The sequence below is a fragment of the Mirounga angustirostris genome, unplaced genomic scaffold (assembly GCF_029215605.1).
Source record: "Mirounga angustirostris isolate CCGP_5_RB_7025 unplaced genomic scaffold, mMirAng1.0.hap1 SCAF_12, whole genome shotgun sequence".
NCBI lineage: Eukaryota > Metazoa > Chordata > Mammalia > Carnivora > Phocidae > Mirounga > Mirounga angustirostris.
The window spans coordinates 107,190,065-107,215,583 of NW_026991720.1; the positions used below are offsets into that span (position 1 = coordinate 107,190,065).

General features: G+C 58.5%; 1 protein-coding gene across 1 annotated transcript; it reads left to right on the top strand.

The window, feature by feature from the left end:
* The first annotated feature begins 744 nt into the window (after positions 1 to 744).
* Positions 745 to 24,057, top strand: LOC135362196 (TBC1 domain family member 22A-like). Its single transcript, XM_064575616.1, has 4 exons — positions 745 to 1,011; positions 17,316 to 17,372; positions 18,362 to 18,701; positions 23,887 to 24,057. The coding sequence occupies exons 1-3, from the start codon at positions 950 to 952 to the stop codon at positions 18,663 to 18,665; spliced, it is 423 nt and encodes a 140-aa protein (XP_064431686.1). The 5' UTR covers positions 745 to 949; the 3' UTR covers positions 18,666 to 18,701; positions 23,887 to 24,057.
* The last annotated feature ends 1,462 nt before the right edge of the window (positions 24,058 to 25,519 follow it).

Here is a 25,519-nt window from a genome sequence, read left to right on the forward strand (position 1 = left end):
GGTCACGACCCAAGTCCAAGGCAGACGGCGGGCCAACAGAGCCGCCCGGTGCCCCACCAGTGTAGACGGACTCTCCCTCCGCTCCGCGCCGACTCTTCGAAAACCCTGCCGGGGGCTTCCTGCGCCGGGTTCCGCGACCCCCAGGCGCCCCCCCCCCCCCCGCTCCGCTGACCCCGCTGCCCCTCGCTGCCTCCGCGCGCCCCGGACCCTCCCGCCGCCTCGCCCGGCAGCAGAGCACAGAGTCGGACTGGGGCCCCAGCCAGCCGCCGACACACGGACCCCCGCCGCCCGCACCGCAGCCGCCACACCCCTCCCCGGCGTCGCCCCTTAATGCCGTCACCCCCGCGCCTTGCGTCCGGCGCGCCTGGGTGGAGGCGGGACTTCCGGGCGCGCGGAGGCGGAACTTCCGGGAGCAGGCGGAAGAGCCTCTGGGCTCTGGGGTCATGACCCGAGTCCAAGGCAGACGGCGGGCCGACGGAGCCGCCCGGCGCCCCACCAGTGTAGACGGACTCTCCCTCCGCTCCGCGCCGACTCTTCGAAAACCCTGCCGGGTGCTTCCTGCGCCGGGTTCCGCGACCCCCAGGCGCCCCCCCGCCCCCCCCCCCCCCCCCCGCTCCGCCGACCCCGCTGCCCCTTGCTGCCTCCGCGCGCCCCGGACCCTCCCGCCGCCTCGCCCGGCAGCAGAGCACAGAGCCGGACGGGGGCCCCAGCCAGCCGCCCGCACCAAAGCCGCCACACCCCCTCCCCGGCGTCGCCCCTTAATGCCGTCACGCCCGCGCCTTGCGTCCGGCGCGCCTGGGCGGAGGCGGGACTTCCGGGCGTGTGGAGGCGGGACTTCCGGGAGCAGGCGGAAGAGCCTCTGGGCGCTGGGCTCGGGCGTCCGGGGGCCGCTGAGGGGCCGCTCGGGGTGCAGGAAAGGGCCGCCGGGCCTGAGGGAGGAGGAGGGGCCATGGCCGGCGACGGGGCCCGGAAGCGGTTCTGGAGGCGCAGCAACGGCGAAGTCCCGGGCAGGTGGGTGTTACGGGGAGGCCGGTCGGGGTCAGGGCTCAGAGGTCGGGCGGGCGCGTGGGCCCGCGGGGCTGCGGGTGGAGTCGGGGGTCTGGGGAGGGCTGCTGGGGACGAGAGCGACGTTGGGGGGCCGGGGGGCTCGAGCGCAGGGTCTGGGCGGTGACGGGGGCTGCGCGCAGACCGAGGCTTGAAGGGAGGAGGAGCAGCTGGTCGCGAGGCTTTCCGAGGCCGCAGGCTCTCCTCGGTGACACTCCTCGGCAGGCTCTCCTCGGTGACACTCCTCGGCAGGCTCTCCTCGGTGACATCCCGGGCGCCCTGGGAAGCCCAAGGGGACCGACTCGGGTCGCGCTGCGAAGGGTTCGGGGAGTGCGGACCTGGCCCGCTGGCCGCGCGGGCTGCGCTGGCCGGGCGATCTCCTCTCCGGGGGGCGCGGCGGTGGGACCCACTTGAATGGCCTTCTTGTCCCTCCCGCGCTCGGCTGCGCTTGCCGGGCGATCGCCTCTCCGGGGGGCGCGGCGGTGGGACCCACTTGAATGGCCTTCTTGTCCCTCCCGCGCTCGGCTGCGCTTGGCCTCGAGCTCGAGGACTCGCTCCGGTGGATTTGAGCCTCCCTGTGAATTTCCACGTACCCCACCTTCCGGCCGCAAAACCAACTCCTTTCTTGAGTCCGCAGCAGGAAGCGAATTAAGAGAAAGAAATTAAACAAAAAATGAAGTGCGTGCAATGACCCGGGTGCACCCTGGAAGCTGTTCGGCTCCAAAGTCCTGATCAGCGTGCGGCTGATCCCCGGCCCGCGCCCCGGGGAAGGTGAAGACAGTGCGTGGACAGTGCCTGGCGAACGTAGATTAGAGAGAAACAGATGTCAAGATTTCTTTTCTTTTTTAAAGATTTTATTTATTTATTTGAGAGAGAAAGAGAGAGAGCATGGGGGGGGAGGGTCAGAGGGAGAAGCAGACTCCCCGCCGAGCAGGGAGCCCGATGCGGGACCCGATCCCGGGACTCCAGGATCGTGGCCCCAGCCGAAGGCAGCCGCTCAACCGACTGAGCCACCCAGGCGCCCGACATCATACTATTTTTTTTCTTTTTTTTAAGATTTTATTTATTTATTTGAGAGAGAGAATGAGAGAGAGCACATGAGAGCGGGGAGGGTCAGAGGGAGAAGCAGACTCCCCGCCGAGCAGGGAGCCCGATGCGGGACCCGATCCCGGGACTCCAGGATCGTGACCCAAGCCGAAGGCAGTCGCCCAACCGACTGAGCCACCCAGGCGCCCCAGATGTCAAGATTTCTTTTTCTTTTTTTTAAAGATTTTATTTATTTATTTGAGACAGAGAGAATGAGAGACAGAGAGCATGAGAGGGAGGAGGGTCGGAGGGAGAAGCAGACTCCCCGCAGAGCAGGGAGCCCGATGCGGGACTCGACCCCGGGACTCCAGGGAGCCCGATGCGGGACTCGATCCCGGGACTCCAGGATCATGACCCGAGCAGAAGGCAGTCGCTTAACCAACTGAGCCACCCAGGTGCCCCATGATTTTATTTATTTAAGAGAGAAAGAACATGAGAAGGGGGAGGGTCAGAGGGAGAAGCAGACTCCCCGCCGAGCAGGGAGCCCGATGCAGGACTCGATCCCGGGACTCCAGGATCGTGACCCGAGCCGAAGGCAGTCGCCCAACCAACTGAGCCACCCAGGCGCCCCATGATTTTATTTATTTAAGAGAGAGAGAGCATGAGAAGGGGGAGGGTCAGAGGGAGAAGCAGACTCCCTGCCGAGCAGGGAGCCCGATGCGGGACTCGATCCCGGGACTCCAGGATCATGACCTGAGCCGAAGGCAGTCGCTTAACCGACTGAGCCACCCAGGCGCCCTGCCATCATCTTTTAAATGATGGAGTCTTACCAGAAAAACTGTGTCACTGGTGTATCTCTAGTAGGTGATTTGGCCAGGGTCTCACACTGCATGAGAGGTGGTCTTGCCAGTAGCCCCCCCTCCTCTATTCACGCTGGTCCTTAGATTGTCTATTTGGCTGGGGCTTTCTTAGAAACTTCTGGATGAAGCAGGATGTGTGATGTGGTGGAAGCACCTCTGACTTGGTTCTGTGGTCTGGGTTTCAGCCTTTTTTTTTCTATTAATCTCTGTGTGACTTTCACCAGGTCATGTCACCCCTGGGGCCATCAGTTTCTGCCAGTGTAACCTGCTGAAGCTGGATGAGACCTAAGTGGCTGAGATCTCCAGGCACATATTTGTTCGGTCTGGTCCGATTCTCTTTGATGAGCACGAGAGAGGGCCTCTTGGAGGAGCTTTGAGAGTTTGAAAATTCATTCATTCAGTAGATATTTGTTTAACCAACTCTTGGTGCCAATAACAGCTCCAGGGGCTAGAGATACACCAGTGAACAAAACAGATCAGAACCAGTGCTGTCTCAGAGCTTACAGCGGAGCTGGAGGGGCAGAGAATAGAGACCATGACTAAGTTAAGAAGAGAGTTACCCCCGAGAAGGTGGGAACTGTTATCCTGTTATTGAAACCTCAAGCAGAGAATTGGGATTGGGAGGCATGTGGAGTGGGGAGGGTTTCCCGGTGATAAGGTGGCCAGAGAAGGTCTCACAGAGGAGGTAACATTTGAGCAGGACTCACAGGAGGGGAGCGAACAGGCCCCCTGGGTGGCTGGGAGGACAGTGGTCTGGGCAGAGGGCCAGTGGAAAGCCCCCGGTTGGGAGCGACAGCGGTGTGCTCGAGAAGAGCGGGGGGCCTGGTGACTGGAACCAAGGGAGGAGGGGGAGAGTCCTGGGGCACGAGGTCCGGAAGCTGGTGGGGGCGGGCCTCGTGGTCACAGTGGAAAGACGTGGGCTTCCTGTCCCTTATTCTGACGGGGGAGCGCTTTGGAGGGTCTTGGCAGAGGTGTGGCAGGATCCCTTTGGCCTCTGGGTGGATGGCAGGTTAGGGGCTGGGAGGGAAGGACGGACGCAGGGAGACCAGGTAGGAGGCTGTGCTGAACGTCCAGGTGAAGACGGTGGTGCTGCAAGAATCAGAGGGCGGGTGGTGGGGATCAGGACGCGTTCAGTCTGTGACTCTCTGGGGCTGGTTCTCTCTTGGGCCAGCGACCCACTTGGCTCCGAGGGGCGGCTGCCCTCTGCAGTTGTGGGTGGCACTCTTGCCACACTTAGCTGTCAGTGGCAGGACAAAGTCACTGCCCACCGCGGTGCGAGTGCAGGCGGCCCTCCGGCGTGGGTCCGCCGGGGCCGCGAGCGCTGCGCACAGGCCGTGCGGGCGGTGGGGCCTGTGGAGGGCGACGTTTGTGAGCGGGATGGAGGCAGGAAGGGCCCAGATTGAATCGGCAAGGCTGTGGGTGCTTGGGGTGGAGCTGGAGGAGAAGACAGCTCACGGTGTTGTGGCTCCGACAGCTTTCAGCTTCCAGCGGTCACAGCCCGAGGAGTCTCCGAGCCGGTGAGACATGAGCTCCACCGTCATTGTAACAGGCCGCCATCACTCATCAGCTGAGGGGAGGACTTGTTGGGGGGACAGTTCATTCGTTCAGAACGCATTCTGTGTGCCAGGTCCCGTGCTGAATGCTGAGCCAAGAGATGTGGCTCTCAGAGGCTGCTGGGGTGAGGGAGACGGTAAGCATATTGGTATGTTCTTCAAAGGTCATCATCTGGGGGCGTTGGCAGAAGCACAGGACCCTGCGTCGATGGAAGGCCATGCCCTTCCAGAAGAGGTCATGCCTGACCTGAGACATGTAGGTGGAGAGGGAGCCAGCCCACAGAGATGCACAGATGCGGAGATGCGGGGTGGGCGTCAGAGCACTCCTGGCAGGGGAAGGGTGCTGCGGGGACCCTGGGGCTGGGGAGGAGGACGGCAGGAGGGGAGCCTTGTGAGAAGAGGGGTGGGAGGCGGGCAGGGCTCAGAAGGCCATAGAAAAGGGCCGCAACGAAGCACTGAAGGGTGGCGATCACCAGGGTTCTGGCCGGAGGGATGGGGCGTGGTTGCAGACTGATGAACCCCAAAGATGTCTGCATCCTTATCCCTGGAACCTGGAACCAGACCACATGGCCAAAGAGTGGAAGGTGCAGATCTGCTGACCCTGAGGTGGTACCTTTTCCTGGGTGGCCTGGTGGGTCCAGTAGAATGGAGTGAGTGCTTAAAAGTGGTCAGAATCAACAGCAGATGGACGCTTGTCTTGTCGCTGGCTCTGAAAGTGGAGGCGGGGGCCATGAGCCGGGGGGTGCGGTGGCCTCCAGCATTTGGAGTGGCCTTCTGCTTGCAGCCGGCGGGAACCTCGGTCCTACAACCGCAGGAAACTGGATTCTGCCAACAGCCTGCATGAGCAGGACGTGGACTCTCCCCAGAGCGTCCAGAAATGAATGCAGTGGCCAACACCTACACTTTAGTCCCGTGAGAACTGCCTTGGACTCTGACCTCCAGACTTTAAGATAATAAGTGTGTTTCAGGCTGTGTGTGGAGGACCGTTAGAGCAGCCACAGAAAAACCCTGAAGTGGGAGGAGGAAGGTTGGAGGAATGTGCGGGAGGGATGTTGGATGGGAAGGGTTGTGGGTAGCCCTCCGCACCTGACCCTGCAGAGTCTTGCCCTTGAATGTGGACAGGGCACCTGCTTCCGTCTTCCCGGGTGGGCTGGCCCCTCACCGCCCACCTCTGCGAAGTGCATTTAGTCCCGAAGGACTGGAATAGCACTGGGAGGGCTCTTCCTCATGTCTCCTTGGGTCCAGGAACCAGGTGGAGGCCCTGCCTCTTTTTCCGGAAGCTCAGATCTGCTGCCCTGACCAGCTTGCTCTTGTGTTTTCAGAAACCTGTTGTTTCCTTGCTTGTATTTTTGAAGTGGCTGTTTGGACGGAGTGCCTGTTTATTCCTCTCTTCCCGTGTTGCGAGGAGCCCGGGAGTCTCTCGGGTGGGTCTTTGTGTCCTGGGCGAGCGGGTCTCTCTGGGCTCCGTCTGTAAGTGGAGTTGGTCTTACTGTGCCAGCGCCTTGGAAGCACCGGGGGTGGGGGTGGGGGTGGATTGCTATGCACACAGTTCCTCTTGCTTGTTTGTTTCTTGGTGGTCCTGTTTGATGTTACTAAATGCCTTTTTAGCTGGTCTGGAAACATTTTGAAAAATGAACTTGATGTGAATCATGTTTTTTCTCTTTTACACATTTGTCTAATGTAGCAAGTCTAGACTCTTATGGGTTAATCTTAAGTGAGGACAGAAATGATTAAAATAATTAAATCCCTGATGATTTTGATTAAACATTTTTTTTTTTTTAAACTGAGAGCAGGGGCAAGTATTCCATTCCCCGAGGGCTGTGAAGACATGGTCGGAGGTCACGGGTGGGAACGAGTCAAAGTGCCCTGGGAGCCTACGTCTGTTTCTCTGTTCCCCGGACTGCCCTGGGCTAGCCCTGCCTGCGTGCAGCACGGAGGAGGACGGTGGCGCAGTGACCGGGGCCAGTATGGGACACCCGCCCCGCCCCGGCCTCTCCAGCAGCTCTGTCTCTAACCGCTCCTCAGCTTCCTGGTGCTCAGACGTGTGCAGTTTGGAGTCTGGCCCTGCAGGCACTTCGGGGTGCAGCACGGGTCCGCCGGGGGTCCTGCAGACAGCCGGGTGTCGGGATGGCCCTGTGCCGGGCCCTGGGAGCGCAGACAATGCCGAGCGAGGCTGTGGACAGACGTCCTGGGGCAGGGTTTTGTGCCACACCCCGGACGAGGCACTGTGGGCCTTGTTGTGACACTGCACGCTCGAGACTGCTTCTCTCCTGCCGGGGTCCTGACACGCGCCGCGCCGTCGGCCCTCCCTGCGGCCGGGGGTTTGCAGACCCGGAAGCCTGGGCTGTGGGTGGGTGGCAGAGCTGGCTCCCACTGCTGGCCCCTGGGCTCGGCCCTCGCCCGGCTCCTCTGGCCTGGGGGTGAGGAACGCGGTTCCCGTGCGCTCGGATTTGCACAGCGTGGGGGTTCTTCAGGAGGAGAGGAACAGCTTCTTCTAATTTGACCCTGATATTCCCTCCACAGGCCAGAGGCGGAGGGGTTGGGAGGCCCAGAGGGAATGGGGCAGCCTGGGTTCTTCCCGTCTGTGGGGCCCTGGGCTTGGGGGACTTTCATTTTGAGTATCCCTAGTCTTTGTGTTCCCCCATTCTGAAATGCTGTTTCCTCTTTTCTGGGGGTTAACATGGCAATTCCAGCCTGAGTGCTGAGGGTCACAGAGGTGGGTGCCCGTGGTCGTCAGTGGTTAGAACAGTGTGGACCGCCTGCAGTCACGTGAACTAAGGGCTGCAGATGCTGTTGCCGGGGCTCGCACAGCCAGCCGGGGAGCCCGCGCACCAGGCCCTGTGGCAGCCCTGCCCGAGTGTGCTCCCGTCTGCCCAGTCGGTGCTGCCGAGCTTGCGTCTGTCCCAGGCCCGCGGCTCCTAAGCGAGTGAGCCGCCTCTGAGCCCAGGCATGCTAGTTCAGGGCAGAGCTGGACACTTCTGGGTCCCCGACGGCATTAGCTCTGTTCCCTGGGGACCCTCCTGGGTGTTCTTGCCCGTCCTGGCATCCATCCTCTGGGGGTCTGCAGTTCGCCGGCGCTGGTGTGTGCCCACTGCCCCGGCTGGCATGTCTGTCGCCTGCTGTCTTCCTTCTCACACAGCCTCTGCACTTGAGCTTGGCCATGCTGCTCGTGGCCAGCCCCCTCGGTACGCTTCTCAAATGTGCCGTGGAGCAGCTCTGCACCTGTTCCCACGTATACCTTGCTCCAGTTTTGAAAGGACCCTTCTTTCAGTGAACCTTTGTATTCAACTAAAAGAATAAGGCTTGCTGGCTCTAAGGCTTATGCCCAGGGGAGACAAACAGCGCTTAATTCCTGTCTTCTGGATGAGCTCCTGATCCTTCACGGAAAGCCCTCCGCAGGGTGACTGGGAATGTCACGGGGCCCTGGGCATGATGTGTGTGGAGAGCAGGGCAAAGGGCAGGGTCTTGGAAAGGGGACGGGTCCCTCGGCGCCACTGTGAACATTGGAGGCAGGGGGCAGTCCGTTTGAGGGTGTTGATACACGGGGTTCTCTAGTTTTTCCAGTGAACTTGTTTGCAGGGGGTGAGGCCAGCCAGTTGGTGGGATGATGTGTTGGGCTGTCGGCGTGGGGATCTAAAGGGGGCCTCTGGCCACACTGCTTTCAGAATTCAGGCCGGCTCTGGGAGGAGAAAAGCATTTTCCTCCTCCTGTCGGGGGCGCTGGGCAGTTTGATGGGGTGGGGAAGGAGCACATAGGCCTGCCTCCGCCGACAGTAGCCGTCTGCCGGGCCGTCTGCCGGGCGAGCTGGTAGTGCCTCGGGTCGGGCCGCAGTGGCGTGGCTCTGGGCCCCGTTTTGTTTTCTCTTTAGGATTGTGCTCTTTCTTGGATTAGTTTTCTGTTCCAAAACCACTCACTAGAGCTATGTGGCATTTTATTTCCAGACCAAATGTGGATTCAGAGACCGGCCTGATTTTCAGTGGCTCAGTTGGGATGGGTCAGGCCAGGGAAATGCAGGAGCTGATCAGAGGGCGCTCTCCTGTTGGGTTCTGAGAGAGTGTGCTCTGTCCTGTGGAACTTAACTCCTTCACGTGTAAAAGGCTCAATCATTCAAATATTTGTATAACGAAGAAGCATTAAATGTCTCAAGCATTTATTGGATGCCTTCTGTGTGCACAACAGGCCCTAAAGTTTGCTGGCCTGGGCCCCTGCAGGGCAGTCTGGGGGGCGCTCCCAGTTCCTGGGGCAGCGTGGGCGAGGGACGGGAGATGCTGGTGGAGGAGGGTGGGGGTGACCTCAAACTGGACCTTGAAGGACCGTCCGTTCCTATAGGTCTGTACTTGGTTGTGGGGGTGTTCTGTAGACAGGGCCCGGGGCTGGCCTGTGTGGCAGCCGAGTGGCTGCATGAAGGCCCAGCCGAGGAAAAGGTGAACAAGAGAGAAGAGCGTGGCTAGCAGGGACCTGACCGAGGGGGCTGGGCGTTCAGACGGGGTGGGCTGGAGGCCAGCGCTGGCCCCAAGCGGGGGTGTTGGTGAGGGGAGGGGCGGGAGAGGGACAGGGAAGGTTCCAGTTGTTCCCCAAGGGCGACAGGAAGACCTTGCAGACTTTGAGCTGGGGAGTGAAGCTGTCCCCTGACTGGCAGAGCCGAGACCAGAACCAGAGTCAGCCGCGTGGGACAGTGACAGAGGGGAGGGTGGAGCTGTGGGAAGTGGTTCAGGGTTTAGGAGGACGTGGAGATTGGCTGAATGCGGGTGGCCTGCTTCAGGGAGGAGGGGAGGGGGGCCCTTGGGCTCCTGGATTGCCATTCATGGAGATTAGGTCATGGAGGGAGTTGGTGACCTGGGCAGGAGGAGAGACCGAGCCCCGATCCAGGTGGTGGGGATAACAGGTGGGTTTTGACGCCACAGACGTTGGCGGCCCAGGAGGGCCAGGAGCTGCTGGTGGCAGAGGGGCGTGGGGGGGTGCAGGAGGCAGGGTGCGCTCGTTAGTCTTCTGCCTGATCCGTGGGGGTTGTCCCGGGGCTGGACACTGTGAGAAGTGGGCATGAGGTGTGGCAACTGGGGCAGAGCTGACTTCCGTAGTGGACCCGTTAATGTGAGGTGGGGAGCGTGTGGCTGAGTTGCCAGTGGTGCCCCAGAGGCAGCGGTTTGAGAACCCTTTACCTAGAGACGGTCAGGAGCATCAGGAAAGTGCGTGGTTTCCCGTGAAGTGGGAAGAAGGCAGGGCTGGGGCCTCGGCTGTGGGGTGTGGAGGTCAGGAATGTGCAGAACAGTCTGAGGAGCCCCTGGACAGGCCGGCAGGAAAGGGGGTGCGGTGGCATGGGGGGATGGAGAGCAAAGTCGGGAGGGCTGGACGAGGTGCGTCTGGAGGCCAGACGAGGGCAGGAGGATTGAGGGAAGGTGGGACTTGGGGGTGGCTGGCCACCACGCTGTACACTTTCCCTGCTGATTCCAAAGCCTCCTTTCTTCCTACTCATCGTATCTTCTGTTTTCCATAATACACACCCATCACTTTTGTCTGGGTTGAGGTCTCGTGGACGTAGAACATTGTATGAGTTTTGGGCGACAGTGTAATGATTTGATACGTGTATATCTTGTGAGATGATCACCACAGCCTCTCCTTAACCTCCACCACCACACAAGGTTCAGATTGCTTTTCTTCTGGTGAGAACTTGTGAGGTCTTCTCTGTCAGCTGCGGTCAAGTCTGCGACACCGTGTTACTAACTGTAGTCACCGTGCTGCCCACATCACTTCCCCAGGACTTATATAAGTTTGTGCCTCCTGCCCACCTTCACCCTTTTGCCTGACTCCCCCCACATCAGGCAGCCACCAGCCTGTCCCATGTATCTGTGAGTTCACACGTTCCTCTTCTCATTTGGAGGAGCACTTTTTTGTAAACATGCTCATTTCCAAGATCTATTCCAAGAGACTGTCCATGGAGCAACCTGCTGATCGACTCAACAACTGCCCGAGTCTCTGCTGGGTTCTGGGGGCCCCAAGGAGCATGACAGGAGACAAATCCTGTCCGTTTCACGGGGAGCTCTGGCCCCGTGGGGGCACTGGACGGCCAAGAGTGTGTGGGACAGGCTGAGCGGCAATGCCGGGTGGGGTGGCGCGGGTGTCATTGCTGGGACAGCTCGAGAGGTGCTCCGGTCTGGGTCCGTGGGGCCACGTGTGCCTGCAGCTGGCTCCGCGGGGGCCGAGAGCTCCAGACTCTGCTGTGGGTGGAGGGACGATGGAATTGTTTCCTGTGGTGATAGTGGTGTTTCACGCATTTTCCTCTGAAGCCCTCTAAAGTTAATTTCCTTGGAAAACTTACTTCTTCTGAATATTTTATAAACCTGGGGAACATCGCTGTGTGTTAGAGCGAGCCTAATGGTAAATCAGTCGCCAATTGAGTTCATATTTCAGAAAAGCATGTTGAGCGCAGAGGGGGCGCAGCATGGTTTGTGACCCCGGCCGGGGAGGCTGGTGGCTGGGGAGGTGGTGGCCGCGGCGGGGGCTCCCGACCTGCCCACTGATGCCCCGCGCCCGAGCTGCGGGCGAGCACTTCATCCTAAATGCCGGCATAGGTTCTTGGTTTCCTTTTAGGTGCTTAGGACACTTCTTTTCCGTACTTTCCCTTCCTCTCACGCTTCACTGTCTCAGGGCTGAAAGCAGCCCTGCTACTCCAGCCTTTCACTGAGGAACAGAGAGCCATCCTGGTCCCTTGCTCGTCAGTTTTGTTGCCGAGCCAGGGCCTTGGTGGTGGGGCGTCCTAGTTAGACCAGAGACATGTTTGCCAGGACACGCGGGAGAGAATCGCCCTCTTGCTTCTCCCGCTGCTCTGCTCACCTGTGTTCAGATGATCGCCTGCCATCGTGGGAGCCGGGGGCGGGCAGGGGTTGTCCCTGTGTCCCTGGCTCCCTGGCGTCTCTCCAGCTTCGGTGCCGCTGCCTGCAGCAGGTGCGCAGCCAGTGTCTGCCGAATGAAGGGGGCTCTCCAAGGGGGACCAGGCTTGAGCACTTGGCCATCCACAAGTGGGCACTCAGACAGCCTCAGATTCTGGTTTTTATTATACTTTCCCTGCCCGAGTTGTAAAGGTGGTGGAGCAGAGTCCTGAGGAGCCAGCGGTGATTGTTCAGGGGCCCCCGTCTCTCTTCTGTGGGCCTCCCCCATCTGACCCGTGTCTCCAGCCTGTCCTCACCTGTGACCCCCTCTGCCTGGGGCGCCCCTCGCTCCCACCTCCTGCTTGTGGTGAATCTCAGCTTTACTGTCTCTGTCGCCTGCCTTCCCCTTCCTGGTGGGGGCGTTGCAGGGGTGACTCCCTGTGCCTCATGCAGGAGGGGTGTGCTCTGTTGAGAACTCAGGGGCTATTGTCAGGGGGTCCTCTTCCGGGCGCCATCCTGGGGGGCATCTCTCCACCTGCCTGTCCCTGGGCTGCCCTGTGGGGTGCGGTCCTTGGTCTGGGCGCCTCCCTCTCAGCTGGATGGGAACCTCTGTGGGGCCACAGGGTTGGGTCCATGACTCATCGTGAGTTCTCGTGCATTTGTTCTTCCATCTGAGAGTCCTTCCCGGCCACCCAGTTGTGTGGTCGCTAACGCTATACACTACGTATACTATATACAGGATGGAGACCCGCCCGCCCAGAAAATGTAGCTGTGGTCCCCACTGTTGGCCTGCTGATAACCAATGAATCCTTCTGAAGTTTCGTGGTCTTAGTTCAGGGGTGATATCATGTCTGTCATCTTCACTTGAAGCTACTAAAATGTTTTGTTCTGGGCTGGTGGCATTAGGGACTTCTGTCATTCGGGGCTGCAGAGGTAGACTCGGACCTGTTTAAAGGTCAGCCGGGTGGCTGGTGCAGAAGGGCTGCCTTGCTCCAGCCTTCGCCCCCCGCGGCACAGCCACCTTCCCGGACACCCGGTCAGGGAGGAGACCCTCCTGCTTCTTCCCCCTCTCTCCCTCCCTCCCTCCCCCCCTCCCCCTTTCCACCCTTCCTTTCAGCATCTTTGTGGAGACGTCATTTACCTGTCCTCTATTTCACTCACTTAAAGTGTACAGTTCAGTGTTTTTAGTCTGTGGAGTTGGACGATCATCACCATAGTCAATTTTAGAGCATTTGCCTCACCAGCCGTGACTCCCCAATCCCTCCTCCCCAGCCCCTGGCTGCCACTCATCTGCTTTCTGTTTCTGTAGACTTGCTTATTCTGGACATGTGCTTATTCATGCGTGTGGGATCATATGAATGTGGTCTTCGTGACTGGTTCCTTTCGCTGCGCGTGATGTTTCCAGGCTTCATCCACGTGGGAGCGGCTGTCAGCCCTTCATTCCTTGTTGGAAGCTGACGGTATATTCCGACGTGTGCCTGGTCACCCACCGATGGGCCTCGGGACTGTTTGCGCACTTTGGCTCTTCGGAGTTGAAGCCTTGCATCCTCTTCCCGGCCCCAGAGTCCCCTCCACCCCCAGCCCTCCGCTCCCATCCTATTCTCCGTTTGTTTTCATCACCATCATGAGCTGGGAGTTTTGACCACCATGTATGTATCCAACATGGTAGATAGTTTCATTTTCTCGTTTTAAAAACTTTTTATAGATGACATCATACTGTGCATATTCAAGTTACTCTTCAGTGGTAGGCTTGTAAGTTCACCGATCTTGGTTCTTGTAGTTCCTTCGTTTTCATTGTGGTTAGTATTCCATTATAGGTGTATGTTCCTCATTTGTTCCTTTATTTGTTACTCATTTGATAATGGACAAAGGGATAATGTGAATTCATTCTTCAGTTGATGATGGATAAAAGTTTTTCTTAAATTTTTTTTTTCTTTTTAGCGTTAGCGACATCGCTGAACCTGCCTTCTGCGTCCTTACACAAGGGGTTTTCATGGCGTGTGCCTAGAAGTGGCATTATGTCGTGTGTATCTGCTTTTTGTGAGGAATCACTGGGGTCCTCTTTAAAGCAATGAGTTACTGTGGTGTTTTTAAGCAGTACAATTCATTAAAAAGTTTATTGGTGAACATATTTTTTAAAGAAAGATTTCATGATGTGCTACTTATTCTTTTAAAATGGCTTTAGCTGAAGCCTGTTTTTCTTTTTGGCTATGCAAGACCAGATAAAAATGCAATTTTAATAAGATAAAATGAGATGCCTTTTAGTCTGAGCTTGAACTTTGCTGGAACATTTTCTGCTCAATAAACACAAGTGGTGTGCCCATGAAGAATTAATGCACTGGCGCTTTCCTGGGAGGCAAGGGGCCTGCAGCGTGTGGTAACACTGCAAGACCCATGGAAATGCCTTGCACATAGAGGGCAGAGGCCCACTGCCTGCTGGTTTTGAGCCCTATTCGTGTACTGAGACATAAGGGAAGGGTGCAAGCCAGCAAGGTAGGTGCATAGTACCGGTGAATGCTGTCTGTAGGTCACTTGACGGTAGTCAAGCTGCTGCCATTTATGGCTGTCTCATTTCTTACACGTTCTTATTCCCATTTCCGAGACGAGGAAGCTAAAGCCTAGAGCAATTACCCAGGCCCTTTGGTTCTTAAAACAGGAAACCTACCAACGTCGGGGAAGCCTCCAAGAGATTTCTGGAAAGGGACCACGACAGAGGGGTTGTGCATGACCTCCGTGGGCTGATACTCTTTCTTTCCAACAATGACAACAAACCCCCAAACCCTCCTGGATTCTGTGGGTCAGACTGGTCTCTTTTCCATGGTGTCACTGGGAAGGTTCAGAGGCTGGGAGGGAAATCAGAAGAAGGCTGGTGACTCACGCCTGTCGAGGTTGATGCCGGCCGTCATCAGCTGGGACACCCCCTTGAAGCTGTTGGTTCTAGTGCTTACATGTGGGCTTCTTCAAAGCCTGGTGGCTGGGTTCCAAGAGAGAACCCAAGAGAACCAGGTGGAAACTGTGCTGCCTTTAAAAACTTACATCTTCATTGAGACTCACATATAATAATAGTTCACCCATTAAAATTCACGTACAACACCATTCCCTCATTTAAGGGGTGAAAGTCAGTGGTACTGCGGTGTATCTGTCGCCACAGTCAACATTAGAATATGTTTGTCCCCTCAGGAAGAAGCCCTGTAGTCTTCTGCTGTCACCCCAGTCTCCCATCCTCCACCCAGGCAACCACTAGTCTCCCTTCTGTCTCCCTTCTAGACATTTCATGTCAGTGAGATCATAGAATAGGTGTTTTTTTTTTTAAGATTTTTATTTGTTTGACAGAGAGGGAGTGTTAGTGAGAGCAGGAACAAGCAGGGGGAGTGGGAGAGGGAGAAGCAGGCCTCCCTCGGAGCAGGGAGCCCGACGTGGGGCTCGATCCCAGGACCCCGGGATCAGGACCTGAGCCGAAGGCAGACACCCAACGGCTGAGCCACCCCGGCGCCCCAGAATAGGTGTTTTTTCATGACTGGCTTCCCACGCGTAGCGTGATGGTTTCAGGTTCTTCCGTGTTACAGCGTGAGCTAGCACTTTATTTTTTAGCTGATGACTATTTCACTGAATAATATTCCAGTTTACCATGTTTTTGTTGTCCAAGAACATTATAAATGCCAATTCATTTTTTTTATTTTTGTAGGTAAACTTAAAGGTTCGTGCGAGTTTGGAGTCCAGTGTGCTTGTCTTTGCCTGCCTCGTACTCCTCAGAACCCCGTCGCAACGTGGGGGCTATCGAATGTCCGTTAAATTTTGCTGAAACATTTTAGGATATAAAAGGGAACATTTTCTGTAATTAAAATGTTGTGTCACAGGCACAGACATGGAGGAATGAATGGAAAACTGAAAAAATGCCCCAGCATAGAGTAATCTCCGGCGTATTGAAGACAGTGTCCGCAAACCAGTAGGGAATAGGATAGGTTTTTAACCAATGTCATTGGAGCAGTGGATTATTTTTTAAAAAAGTTTTCTACAGGCGCCTGGGTGGCTCAATCCTTAAGCGTCTGCCTTCGGCTCAGGTCATGGTCCCAGGGTCCTGGGATCGAGCCCCACATCGGGCTCCCTGCTCGGCGGGGAGCCTCCTTCTCCCACTCCCACTCCCACTGCTTGTGTTCCTGCTATCGCTATCTCTCTCTCTGTCAAAAGAAAAAAAAAAGTTTTCTACAGTCTGTAGCAAAATAAAATAAATTCTAGGTGACTCAATACTCAAGGGTAAAAAATAAAACCACACAAGTGTGGAACTAGGACACAGTTGGAGATTTATGCCATCTCAGTAAGTCGGCTGGGCTGAATGTTCGTGCGCTCCCAAAACTCACAGGAAGCCCTACCCACCAGACTGAGGGTGTTAGGAGGTGGGGGTTTTGAGGGGGTGAGGAGGTCCTGAGGCTGGAGTCCCCCAGGGTGGGATTGGAGCCTTTATAAAAGAGACCCCAGAGAGCTTCCCTGCCTCTCCGCTGGGTGGGGACGCAGCAGAAGGCACCAGCTGAGGCCCTCACCAGATACCAAATCTGCCAGCACCTTGATCTTGGACGTCCAGCCTCCAGAACTGTGGGGAATAAATGTCTTTGTTTATAAGCTGCCACATGCGTGGTATTTTTGTTATAGCAGCCGGGATGGACTAAGACAGTTGGGCGTGGGCCTTTTTAAGTAGAGTCCTCAAAGGAGAGCCCCGTGTAACGCATAAAAGTGAGGTTGACTTAACCACAGAGACCTTTAAGCTTCCATAAGCCAAGAGGATGGCTTTGTCACCTGTCTGTCACCATTCTGTTCTCTTTTGGTTTTCTGCTGCTGCTGTAACAAATCAGCATAACCCTATTGGCTTATAATACACACTTGCTGTCTTATAGTTCTGGTGCTGGGCTAAGATGAAGGTGTTGGCAGGGCTGCAGTGCCCCCGAGACCCGTGCTCTTTCTCATCTTCCTGCCGTGCCCGCGTTCTCGGGTGGTTGATATCTCCTGCTCATTTCTCATGGTGGCATGAGGCTGGGGAACCTCTAGGCCTCACATGTGTGTTCCAGGCAGATGAGGAAGGGCCCACACTGCTGGTGACTGAGCTGCGCTGGGTCACAGGGCCTCCCCTGGCTGGACGCCCCCGCCGAGGAAGGGGTGCGGGTGCGGCCACTCAGTGGACCGCCCTGGTGTCTGCCACGGGGGCTGTTTTGTTTCCATCTGTTTTCCAAGTTTACTCTGATGAACAGAAGACTTTATTTTTAAATTTAATTTTTATCTTTTTTAAAAAGATTTTACTTAATTAGAGAGGGAGAGAGAGAGAGAGAGAGAGGGCACGAGTGGGGGAGCAGCAGTGGGAGAGGGAGAAGCAGGCTTCCCGCGGAGCAGGGAGCTCAATGTGGGGCTCGATCCCAGGACCCTGGGATCATGACCTGACCTGAAGGCAGACGCTTAACCGACTGAGCCCCCCGGGCGCCCCCAGAAAACTTTTATAATAAAATCATTAAGTCTTTAAAAAACACATTTATCTTCTTTTTGTGATTCTGCATTCTGTCTTTGACGAAATGGCAGCAGATGGGAATTTCCAGATGGGCATTTCAGCATTAGTTCGTAGTCCTGCCCCTGGCACACGGTCCGGGAGCAGAGGCTGCTGGAACTGGGCGATGCTGAGTGGCTCCCAGCTCCCAGCAGCCTCGTCGGCAGCGGCACCTGAGGCCCTGCCGATGCGGTCAGGGCTGCGGCTCCCTGGGCTGAGGCCCATTTGCCCGGCAGGCTGAATGCCCCGTTGTGTGTGTGGCGTGGACCTGTGTGGCGCCATTCATCCCTTCCAGACGGGCCCTCGGGACCCGTGGCAGCTGAGGGAGAGTTGCTGCTCAGGCGTGTAGGTTACTGGGAACTGGTCCTTTTCCCGAGTTAGTGTGGGCTCTTGAGGAAGCTGGAGAGAAGCTAATCGGTTTTCCTTTCTTTTTAAACAGCATCCAGCATGTGTACGGCGCCCAGCACCCCCCCTTCGACCCACTGTTACACGGCACGTAAGTGAGGCCTGTGGTCATGCTGCATCACGCACGCGCCTGGGCGTCCTGGTGACCCGCCGGCCTCCTCGGGGTCCTGAGGGGAGCAGCGTGGTCTTCCCTCGAGCAGACACGCGTCAGGGCCTCGCACGACTGGTCCTCCGGACAAGGGCAGAGGAGGAAGCCCAGCCCAAAGTGGAGGAGAGCACGAAGCTGGCACCCCCTTAGCTGACGGGAGGGCCTGGCCCCGGGCCTGTTCTCGGTGGTCAGCTCACATCCCTTGACCTCCACTACACGCTCTGCCCCTGTGTCTGGCTCCTCCACCAGAGCCACGCAGGGGGCTGGTGTGACCCCCCGCCCGTGCTGGCGGGTGTCACTGGGCCCCCCGCGGGGGCTCTTGCCCTAGTGGTGCTGTGTCACGTCTGCACGCCAAAGGACAGCCGCTCCTGCCCCCGCCGCCCCCACTGCTGCCTTAGGAGGTTTGCGGGCACTGGCCCGGGTGAGGTTTGGGGACTCCCTGTGAATGCCGTGACTGCGGTGCTGGGGTTCCTCCTGAATGGCTTCTGTCACTGAGCAGAGACTGCTCAGCGGTACTGCCCCTCGAGAGCCTCTCCTTCCTGCCCCCGAATCCTAGGAGTCCTCTTCTGTTTTTTCTTTAGGATTATTTATTTGAGAAAGAGAGCGAGAGCACAAGAGTGGGGGGGTAGGGAGGGGGGCGAGGGAGAAGCAGACTCCCCACCGAGCAGGGAGTCCGATGTGGGGCTCGATCCCAGGACCCCGGGATCACAACTTGAGCCGAAGGCAGACGTTTAACCGACTGAGCCCCCTGGGTGCCCCAGGAGTCCTCTCTCGGATGCCTCTTTGGGTTGTGCTTGCTCTTCACCCTCAGCTCAGTTGACACTGGAAGCTTGAATGTGCACCTTTCATCCATGGGCTCCTTTCTGACCGGTCGTGGGGTGACTCCGCTCCAGCCTCCGAGGGGACAGCTGAAGTCTGCCTTTGCTTTGCAGCTTGCTCAAGGCCGCGCCCAAGGCGCCCGCCACACCCGTGAAGGCCAAGAGCATCAGCACCTTCCCGGAGTTTGAGAGCAACACCAGCGACGCCTGGGATGCCGGCGAGGACGATGACGGGCTCCTGGCCGTGGCAGCCGAGAGCCTGAACACCGACGTGGTCATGGAGATGGCCCACCACGTCCTGCGCAACCACAGCCAGCGGCAGGAGCGCCGCAAGCCGCAGGAGACGCCGGGCCCCGAGCAGGAGCCACAGCCTTCGGCAGAGCCTCCTTCGGTCCCGAGCGGTGACCTCGGCTGGTGAAGTCCGTCAGCGAGAGCCACACATCCTGTCCTGCAGGTGGGCGGGGGCACGAGGAGATGACTTGCAGTGCTGCGAGGGAGAGGGGCTGGAGGCCTCTCTGTGCGGGAGGTTAGCGGGCGTTCCGTCCTCTTTGCCACAGGAGCTCGTGCCCTTGGAAGACCTAGAGGTTGTGATCCATGTGCCCACAGGCCTTCCCAGGCAGGAGAAGCCGTAGACTTTTCTTTGTGTCCCCAGCTGAGTGCTACTTTCTCTCCTCCGGGTGGAGGGTGTGGTGTGTGGCTTTCGTGGCCTGGCTGTGAGAGGCCCACAGTGAGCACCAGGCCCCAGGGGACTGTGTCTCCCTTCTAAGTGTGCCCCGGTTGTCCCAGGGGGACATTTCCAGCTCAGGGGCCAGGCCAACTGCACGTTCAGAGGCTGCACCTCCTCCGGCAGCTTCCAATGACACCCCCTCCGCCGCCGGGACACCTGCACGTGGCTCAGAGTCTGTAGGGGGCAGAGTCTGGGGTGTGGAATGACTGCCTCCAGGTCATACACTCAAGGATGCGATCAGCGCATGTCTTGTACCCCGTGCCTGGTGCTCAGTAGCCTTTCTGGAGACGGCTCTCAGTAGCTTTGCTTTTTGTTTTTGGGGGTGTCTATGATGTAAAACAACACAGTGTTTGATGAGCCTTTGTGATGGGCCAGACTCTTAGGGCTTGGGGTGCCCCCAGGAAGTCCCTGGCCTGGAGTGTGTGTTTTGGTGAGGGGGACAAGCACCGACCTACACGTTGGGTCAGTAAGGAGGCCTGGAGCGTGCGGGGAGGAGACAAGCGCCCTGGGTCGCGAAGGAGGTGGGAGGTGGCGACAGCAGCCTGGACCTGGGGCGTAATCTTCAGTCAGAGCGTCCAGATGCCCTACTGAGAAGGTGACACGTGAGCATCAGTGAGCTGAGGCAGTGAGGCGTGGGGAGCTGGTGGCAGAGGGGCCGGCCTGCACCGCGGCGGACTCACGGCCTCCTTCTCCCAGGGTCTCTGGGGGTCAGGGGGACTGCCCCTTGTTTACAGAGGAGAGAAGAGGGCATCGGGCAGCCTCAGCTTGCCCTGCTGGGACCACGGAGCTGGCGTTCATCCCCCTGTCTAGTTTTCAGAAACCCTTCCCGGGAGCTGACTAATGTTTGGAACATCACACGTCTTCGTGGGTGAGAACGCTGTGAATTAGTTCCTTTGACCATTTTTCATATTGGAATCTGAACTATTTTTCTCCAAAATAGGCTGAACTTCAAAGTATTTGAGTTTAAAAATGAAAATCTGGTTAGGGCTTCTGTGAGTGGGTCGGGGTTCCCCGAGACTGACGCATCCTATGCCGATTACCGCCTGCGCGCCCCAGCCGGGCAGTACCCTCAGCCTGGGTGCCTGTTCAAGTTGGCAGGTGCCCCGGATTCCTCTGCCCTCTGCTGTGCCCCACGCCTCTGGGGACTGGGTAGAGCCTCTGTGACACCTGCCATCTGAGCAGTTGCTGGGGGGCGGGCCTCAGCACCCGTAGAGGTGGGGGCCCATCTCGGCTGAGCGGGCAGGCTCCTGTTCTCTCAGGCCGTGGGGCTGCTGCGAAGAGCACCACAGGCCGATGGTGCATGAGCAGCAGAAAGTTAGGTCTCCCAGTTCTGGAGGCCGGAAGTCAGGTCAGGAGGCCAACACGGTTGGGTCCTGGCTCTCTTCGGGGCACAGACAGCTGCCTTCTCACAGTATCCCAACATGGGGGAGACTAGAGAGGGGAAACGGGCTGTCTCGTGACTCCTCAGGAGCACCGATCCCATCAGGGGACCCCACCCTCCTGACTTCCTCTAAACCTGAGGCCCTTCTTCCTAACACCGTCCCGTCTGGAGAAGGACTTGCGCATACGGACTTTGGGGCCTCACAGCATTCAGCCCATGGCCAGGTATGCAGTTGGGCTGCATCCTGCCAGGGTGGGGAGCCTTGGGGTGGCCTCCTCCTGTAAAAGCCAGGTGAAGAATGCCCCAAGCGGCTCATGCTGGGGAAGGGGCCGATTACTGTGTTTGCCTTCTGCCTCTACCTGCTTGCGCATCAACCATCTTTCCTTTGCTTTCTGAGCAGGCTTTTTGTGAGCAGTTCATTTCATGATAGCAGCTAGTGTTTGTCCATCGCTTACTGTGGGGCAGAGACTGTCTCGGGCCCTCGTCGTGAACAGATCCCTCTGACTTTGCAGCCAGTCTAGGAGAGAGCTTACGGGGGATGTATAGGGAGGTCACGTGGCTCGCCCAGCATGCTGAGCGGTGGGGTAGGGTTCAAGTCCAGGGCGTCTGAGGCCAGGGCCTGCTGCTAGCTGCTGACCTCCCCACAGAGAGCAGGGCCTCTTCGCTGGTGATGCCGCCCCCAGGGGACATGAGGTCCTGTGTTAGGACCTTTCTTGTTAACATCTGGGGCAGGGAGTGTGTGCTCCTGGCATGAAGTAGGCAGAGACCAGGGTGCCTGGCCCCCAGGGGACTCTCTGGCCCGACCGTGCACAGTGCCAAGGGGGAGAGGGCCGCTCTGGAGCCCGAGGTGGCCTCTCAGGGAGCCGACCCCACGGGTGGCTGGCAGTGGTGCGCAGAACTCGTGGGCTTGTGTTCAGTTCCCTTGGTGGGCTGTTAGTCGTGGGGATGGCTTACTCGGTGTTGGCGCTAAGACGACCACGTCAGCCCTCATTCTTACAGGGCTGGGCCCGGCGCAGATGTGTTGACTGGCAGGCAGTCTAGTGGGGAAACACAAGGATCTGAGTCTTTCACCTCCGTGGGTGGAATGGAGCCTTGGAGTGATGGACAGGACCCAGAAGCACCCACGGGTAGAAGTCCCAGTTCAGTCTTGTTGAGGAGGGCCAGGACGTGTCAGGGAAGGCTTCAGGGAGGAGGTGATGTCTCTAAGGTTACCCGTAGGGTGAGGCTCCAGGCTTAGGAGGTGGGGCCATCCCAGCCGAGGGGAGGTGCCGGGTGGGCTGGGCTGGCTGACTGCACACCTCATCTACGTGGTTTGCAAGTTCCCCCAAGGCAGGGACCATGTCCCATTACCTTTGTTTCCCTTTGGGGTCCTGTGTCATTACGTGAATGTTGCTGAGCTAAACTGAGGTGTCTTCAGGGCCTGGTGACCGCGGGCTCTCCCCTCCTCCATGTTCTGCCCCACTCTTGTCCCTGCACCGGCCCCACGGCCCAGGGCCAGGCCAGGCCTCTGTTGAGGTGAGGGACCTGTGAGTGCCATTTCATGTGACTGTGCTCCTCGGAGCGGAGTTGTGTTTCTGGGGCCTGGATGCTGTGTTTCACGGGGCCCAGTGTGATCAGAGTGCTGCCTGCCCTTCCCACTGCCGGCATTGTGTCGGTGCCTGTCCCTTTATGGTGCGCCAGCGTGGGAGCTCACGTCACCCCACGCAGCGTCCACAGGGCCTGCTGGCTGCCCTCGCCTTTGGCCTTCAGCCCTGGGTAGATGGCAGCCTGAAAGTTCCGGGATGCTGCAGCAGGGGTCTCCGGCTGGCCTTCCCCGCGCCTCCTGCTTACCTTTCGACTGTCCTGACTTTCTTAATCAGCGTCTGAGGTATCTGTACCTTTGTATCTGAAGTCAGATGCCCTTTGCTTGGTCTAGGGTGCCGCTGGCGTAATGGGGAGCCTGCGCCTTTGGCTGCGAAGGGCTCAGTGGGCGTGGCTGGGGAGGACTGTCCATCGCTGATGGGGACTGAGCTGCAAGTGGGTCCTGGGTGAACACTGGCTGCCCCGGAGGGGGACACTGAAGTGTTTTCCACTTACAGTAGCAGGGAGACGTGCTGTTGACCTTCCTGCTTCCTCGGGGGGCAGGGGGCATCACTGTGCCTTGCAAACCCTGCCCGTCCCATCTTAGAGGGGGACCGGATGTGTGCTCTGCTCAGGACGACGTGGTCCTTACATGTCGGAGTAAATCACAGGGATGCTCTCTAAGATGGCGGAGAAGTAAAACTCAGCACGTTTGGTTCCGCGTTAGAACGAGGAATCCCTCCTCCCGCCCATCGTCTTTCCTGAGGAATCATGACGCACAGTGGAGTGGCAGATTCTGAGGGCGGGGAGGAGGGGGTCTGAGCATCACTGCCCCGGGCCTCCCGGAGGGCAGGCCGGTGGGGACACCTCCTGCAAGCGAGGGGTCAGCCCTGCGGAGGGGCTGGGACTTGCTCTCACCTCGACGCGCCCACCTCTACAGGCTTTTCTGGAAGCTTAACTGGGCCAGACACTGCTCCTCTGTAGCCTGAGGGTTTCTGTGTGAAGCCTTTCGGGGCCTCGATTTTAGGGTAATGAGTCAGCTCTGCGGGAAGGAGGGGGTCGGTGGGAGTCTGACAGCGGCGGCCAGGAGCCGGCATGTTTTCTTCACTTTGTTTGGTTCCCGCCCCATCTCCTGGAGTTGGTTTTTTCCTCTACTTTAAATTTCAGTTCTGGGAGATGTGACCATTCAAGGGTATTTAGACCTGGGGGTGTACAGCCTGGTGCTGCCTGTTCCTGTGGGCCCCTCGTTGGTCCCTGGTGGCTCTTTCTGAGTGGGTGTTGGGCCTTGGGCTCTTTTCTGTGGCTCTTCCTGGTCTGGGTTCCTGGATTTAACGCACGGTTTCACTTCGGCCCTGTGTGTCCCTGTCGGTGGGCCTTTGTGCGTGGTGGTAGGTGGTGCCCTGGGGCGGGGGGTGCTGGGCAGGCCTGCAGCCTGCTGCCCCTCCCCTGCTTGCATGCGCTCTAGCTTCCTGTGCTTTCTCTTGGTGATGGTCCCTGCCCGCCTCCCTCATGGGGCTTGGGGAGATCCAAGGGGTGCAGTGCCTTTGTGGGCTTCATGCTCCTCCACATGTGGCTCGGTGGCTTCCTTCTGTGCTCAGGCCCAGGTGAGCCCCACAGGCACCAGCAGATCCTTGGGTTGTGTCACCTGGGCAGGCCTGCTAGCAGTGGGGGAGCCGGGGGGGTCTGGAGTTTTCTGGTTGTCGTTTTGCTTTTGTGTGAGGCACGTCTGTTTTCCCAGGGAGTAACGCTCTACCAATAAGGCCAGTGGGCTTCTTGGGTGTTCACTGGTTTCACTTTATTGCCCCGGTCACGCGGGTCTGCACTGGCCGGTTACGGGAGGAGGGGATGGCTGTGGCACGGTGGCGTTCCCGAAGGGTAGGTGGCGCGGGTGGGAGCCTTCTTACTGGGGAACAGGACCGTGGGGGGGGGGTCCAGGAGGCCATCCTCACCCCCTGCACCCTCTCTCCCCAGACAGCGCCGGCGACACTGCTCCTCTGCAGCGGTCCCAGTCTCTCCCACACTCGGTGGCAGCCGCCGTGGGTGGCACGTCTGACCCCAGCGCCCTCAGCAGCTCAGCGTTAAGTGAATGAGAGGCCTCCCGGCTCGACAAGTTCAAGCAGCTCCTTGCCGGCCCGAACACAGACCTCGGTGAGTCCCCCGCTGGTGGAGGGCACGTGCACCTGCGCCCCCACATGTGGTTTACTTTGTCAGAGGGCGATGTGTTTGTGCCGTCCTGCGCGAGTCGCAGAGATGAGCCATTTGTCCTAGAGGTTTACTTCAGCTGTGTGTTGGTCATGGGCTTCCGGGGCCATTGATCCGGTATTTTCTGTTCTGTTCTATTTTTTAATGCTCCGATTGAACTCCTTTGGCTTCTTGGGGCTGAACTGGTTTGCTCCACAGGACTGGCCAGCTTGGTGTCCTTGCTTTTCAGAGTCTTTGTGGGGACACAGAGCTGGTGACCGGGGTCCTGAGTGCTGCTGACTTTACACCTTCCTTGGTGTAAAGTGTGGGATAGGCCGTGAACACCCCGGGAGCCCAGGCGGGGCTGGGGTGGGCGGGCCAGCAGGGGGCCGTACAGTCAGCAGTGTGGTTCTCAGGGGTCACCATGGCCGCGGGGCCGCTCTGCCACCAGGCTCTGAGGCGGGTGCTCGCCTCCAAGTCCATTTGCTGGGCTTCCCCTCGAAGCCACGTCCTTTCCTCGGTACGTCTCATCTTTGCGGAGTGCCACGCTGCATCGGGCATCTTGCTGGCTGCGGGGGCTCTCCGGAAGGTGGGATGTGGCCGCGGTCACGAGATCACGCATGGTGGAGGGTGGGTGCCAGGGTGGCACGGAGGGCTGGCGCGCCTCGGCCGCAGTGGCCCGCTCCGCCAGCAGGTGGCGCGTGAGGCACGCGGCTGGGCTGCCCAGCAGGGAGGCGGGCGGAGGCGAGCGAGCATGGAGCTGAAGGATAGGCCGCGTCCCTGAGGATGCTGCTCCCCTTGTGGGTGCAGAAGGGTTCCTTCCCGCGAGTTTCTGCGTTTTCATTTTCCTGATTGATTTGCTCACGCACACGTAAGACAGTCACGCGGCACCAGAGGATGTGCGGTAAAAACGTGTCGCTCTCCTCTTCCCCAGGCCTGCTTTCCCTCCTTCGCGTGATTCCAGGTGTCTTCTTCCAGGGACAGGAAGGGAGGCCTCTCGTTCTCTTAACGCTGAGCTGCTGAGGGCGCTGGGGTCAGATCATGCACATGACAATGCACGTGACGTCTTAAACCTTTTATTTTGATGTAATTTCAAATGTAGACGAAAGTTGCAAGAACGGTACAGGCGAGTCCTGCCTTCACCAATCGTTTGTACTTTGCCCCGTCTTCATCCTGTGCGTGTGCCTGTGTGTCTGCGTGCTTTCCCCGAACCGTTTGAGTCCGCTGGAGACCCTGGACCCCTGGGTCCCTGAGAGCACCACTGTCTGTTTCCCAAGCACAGAGACACCGTCAGAACATTGCACAGCGAGATGGTGCGCTCAGCTCATCCGCGGTGCACATTTTCTTCCTGCCAGTCGCCCCAGTGATGTGCGCAGTGTGTGTCACCCCGCCCGTCCTCTCCGTCAGCCAAGGGGGTCCCGGC

What these genes read in the sequence shown, in the direction of transcription:
- LOC135362196 (XM_064575616.1), top strand. Translation starts at nt 950, where the DNA reads ATGGCCGGCGACGGGGCCCGGAAGCGGTTCTGGAGGCGCAGCAACGGC. An exon ending in AACGGCGAAGTCCCGGGCAG is followed by an intron (nt 1,012 to 17,315) that starts GTGGGTGTTACG and finishes CTTTTTAAACAG; the next exon opens with CATCCAGCATGTGTACGGCG. An exon ending in GACCCACTGTTACACGGCAC is followed by an intron (nt 17,373 to 18,361) that starts GTAAGTGAGGCC and finishes TTTGCTTTGCAG; the next exon opens with CTTGCTCAAGGCCGCGCCCA.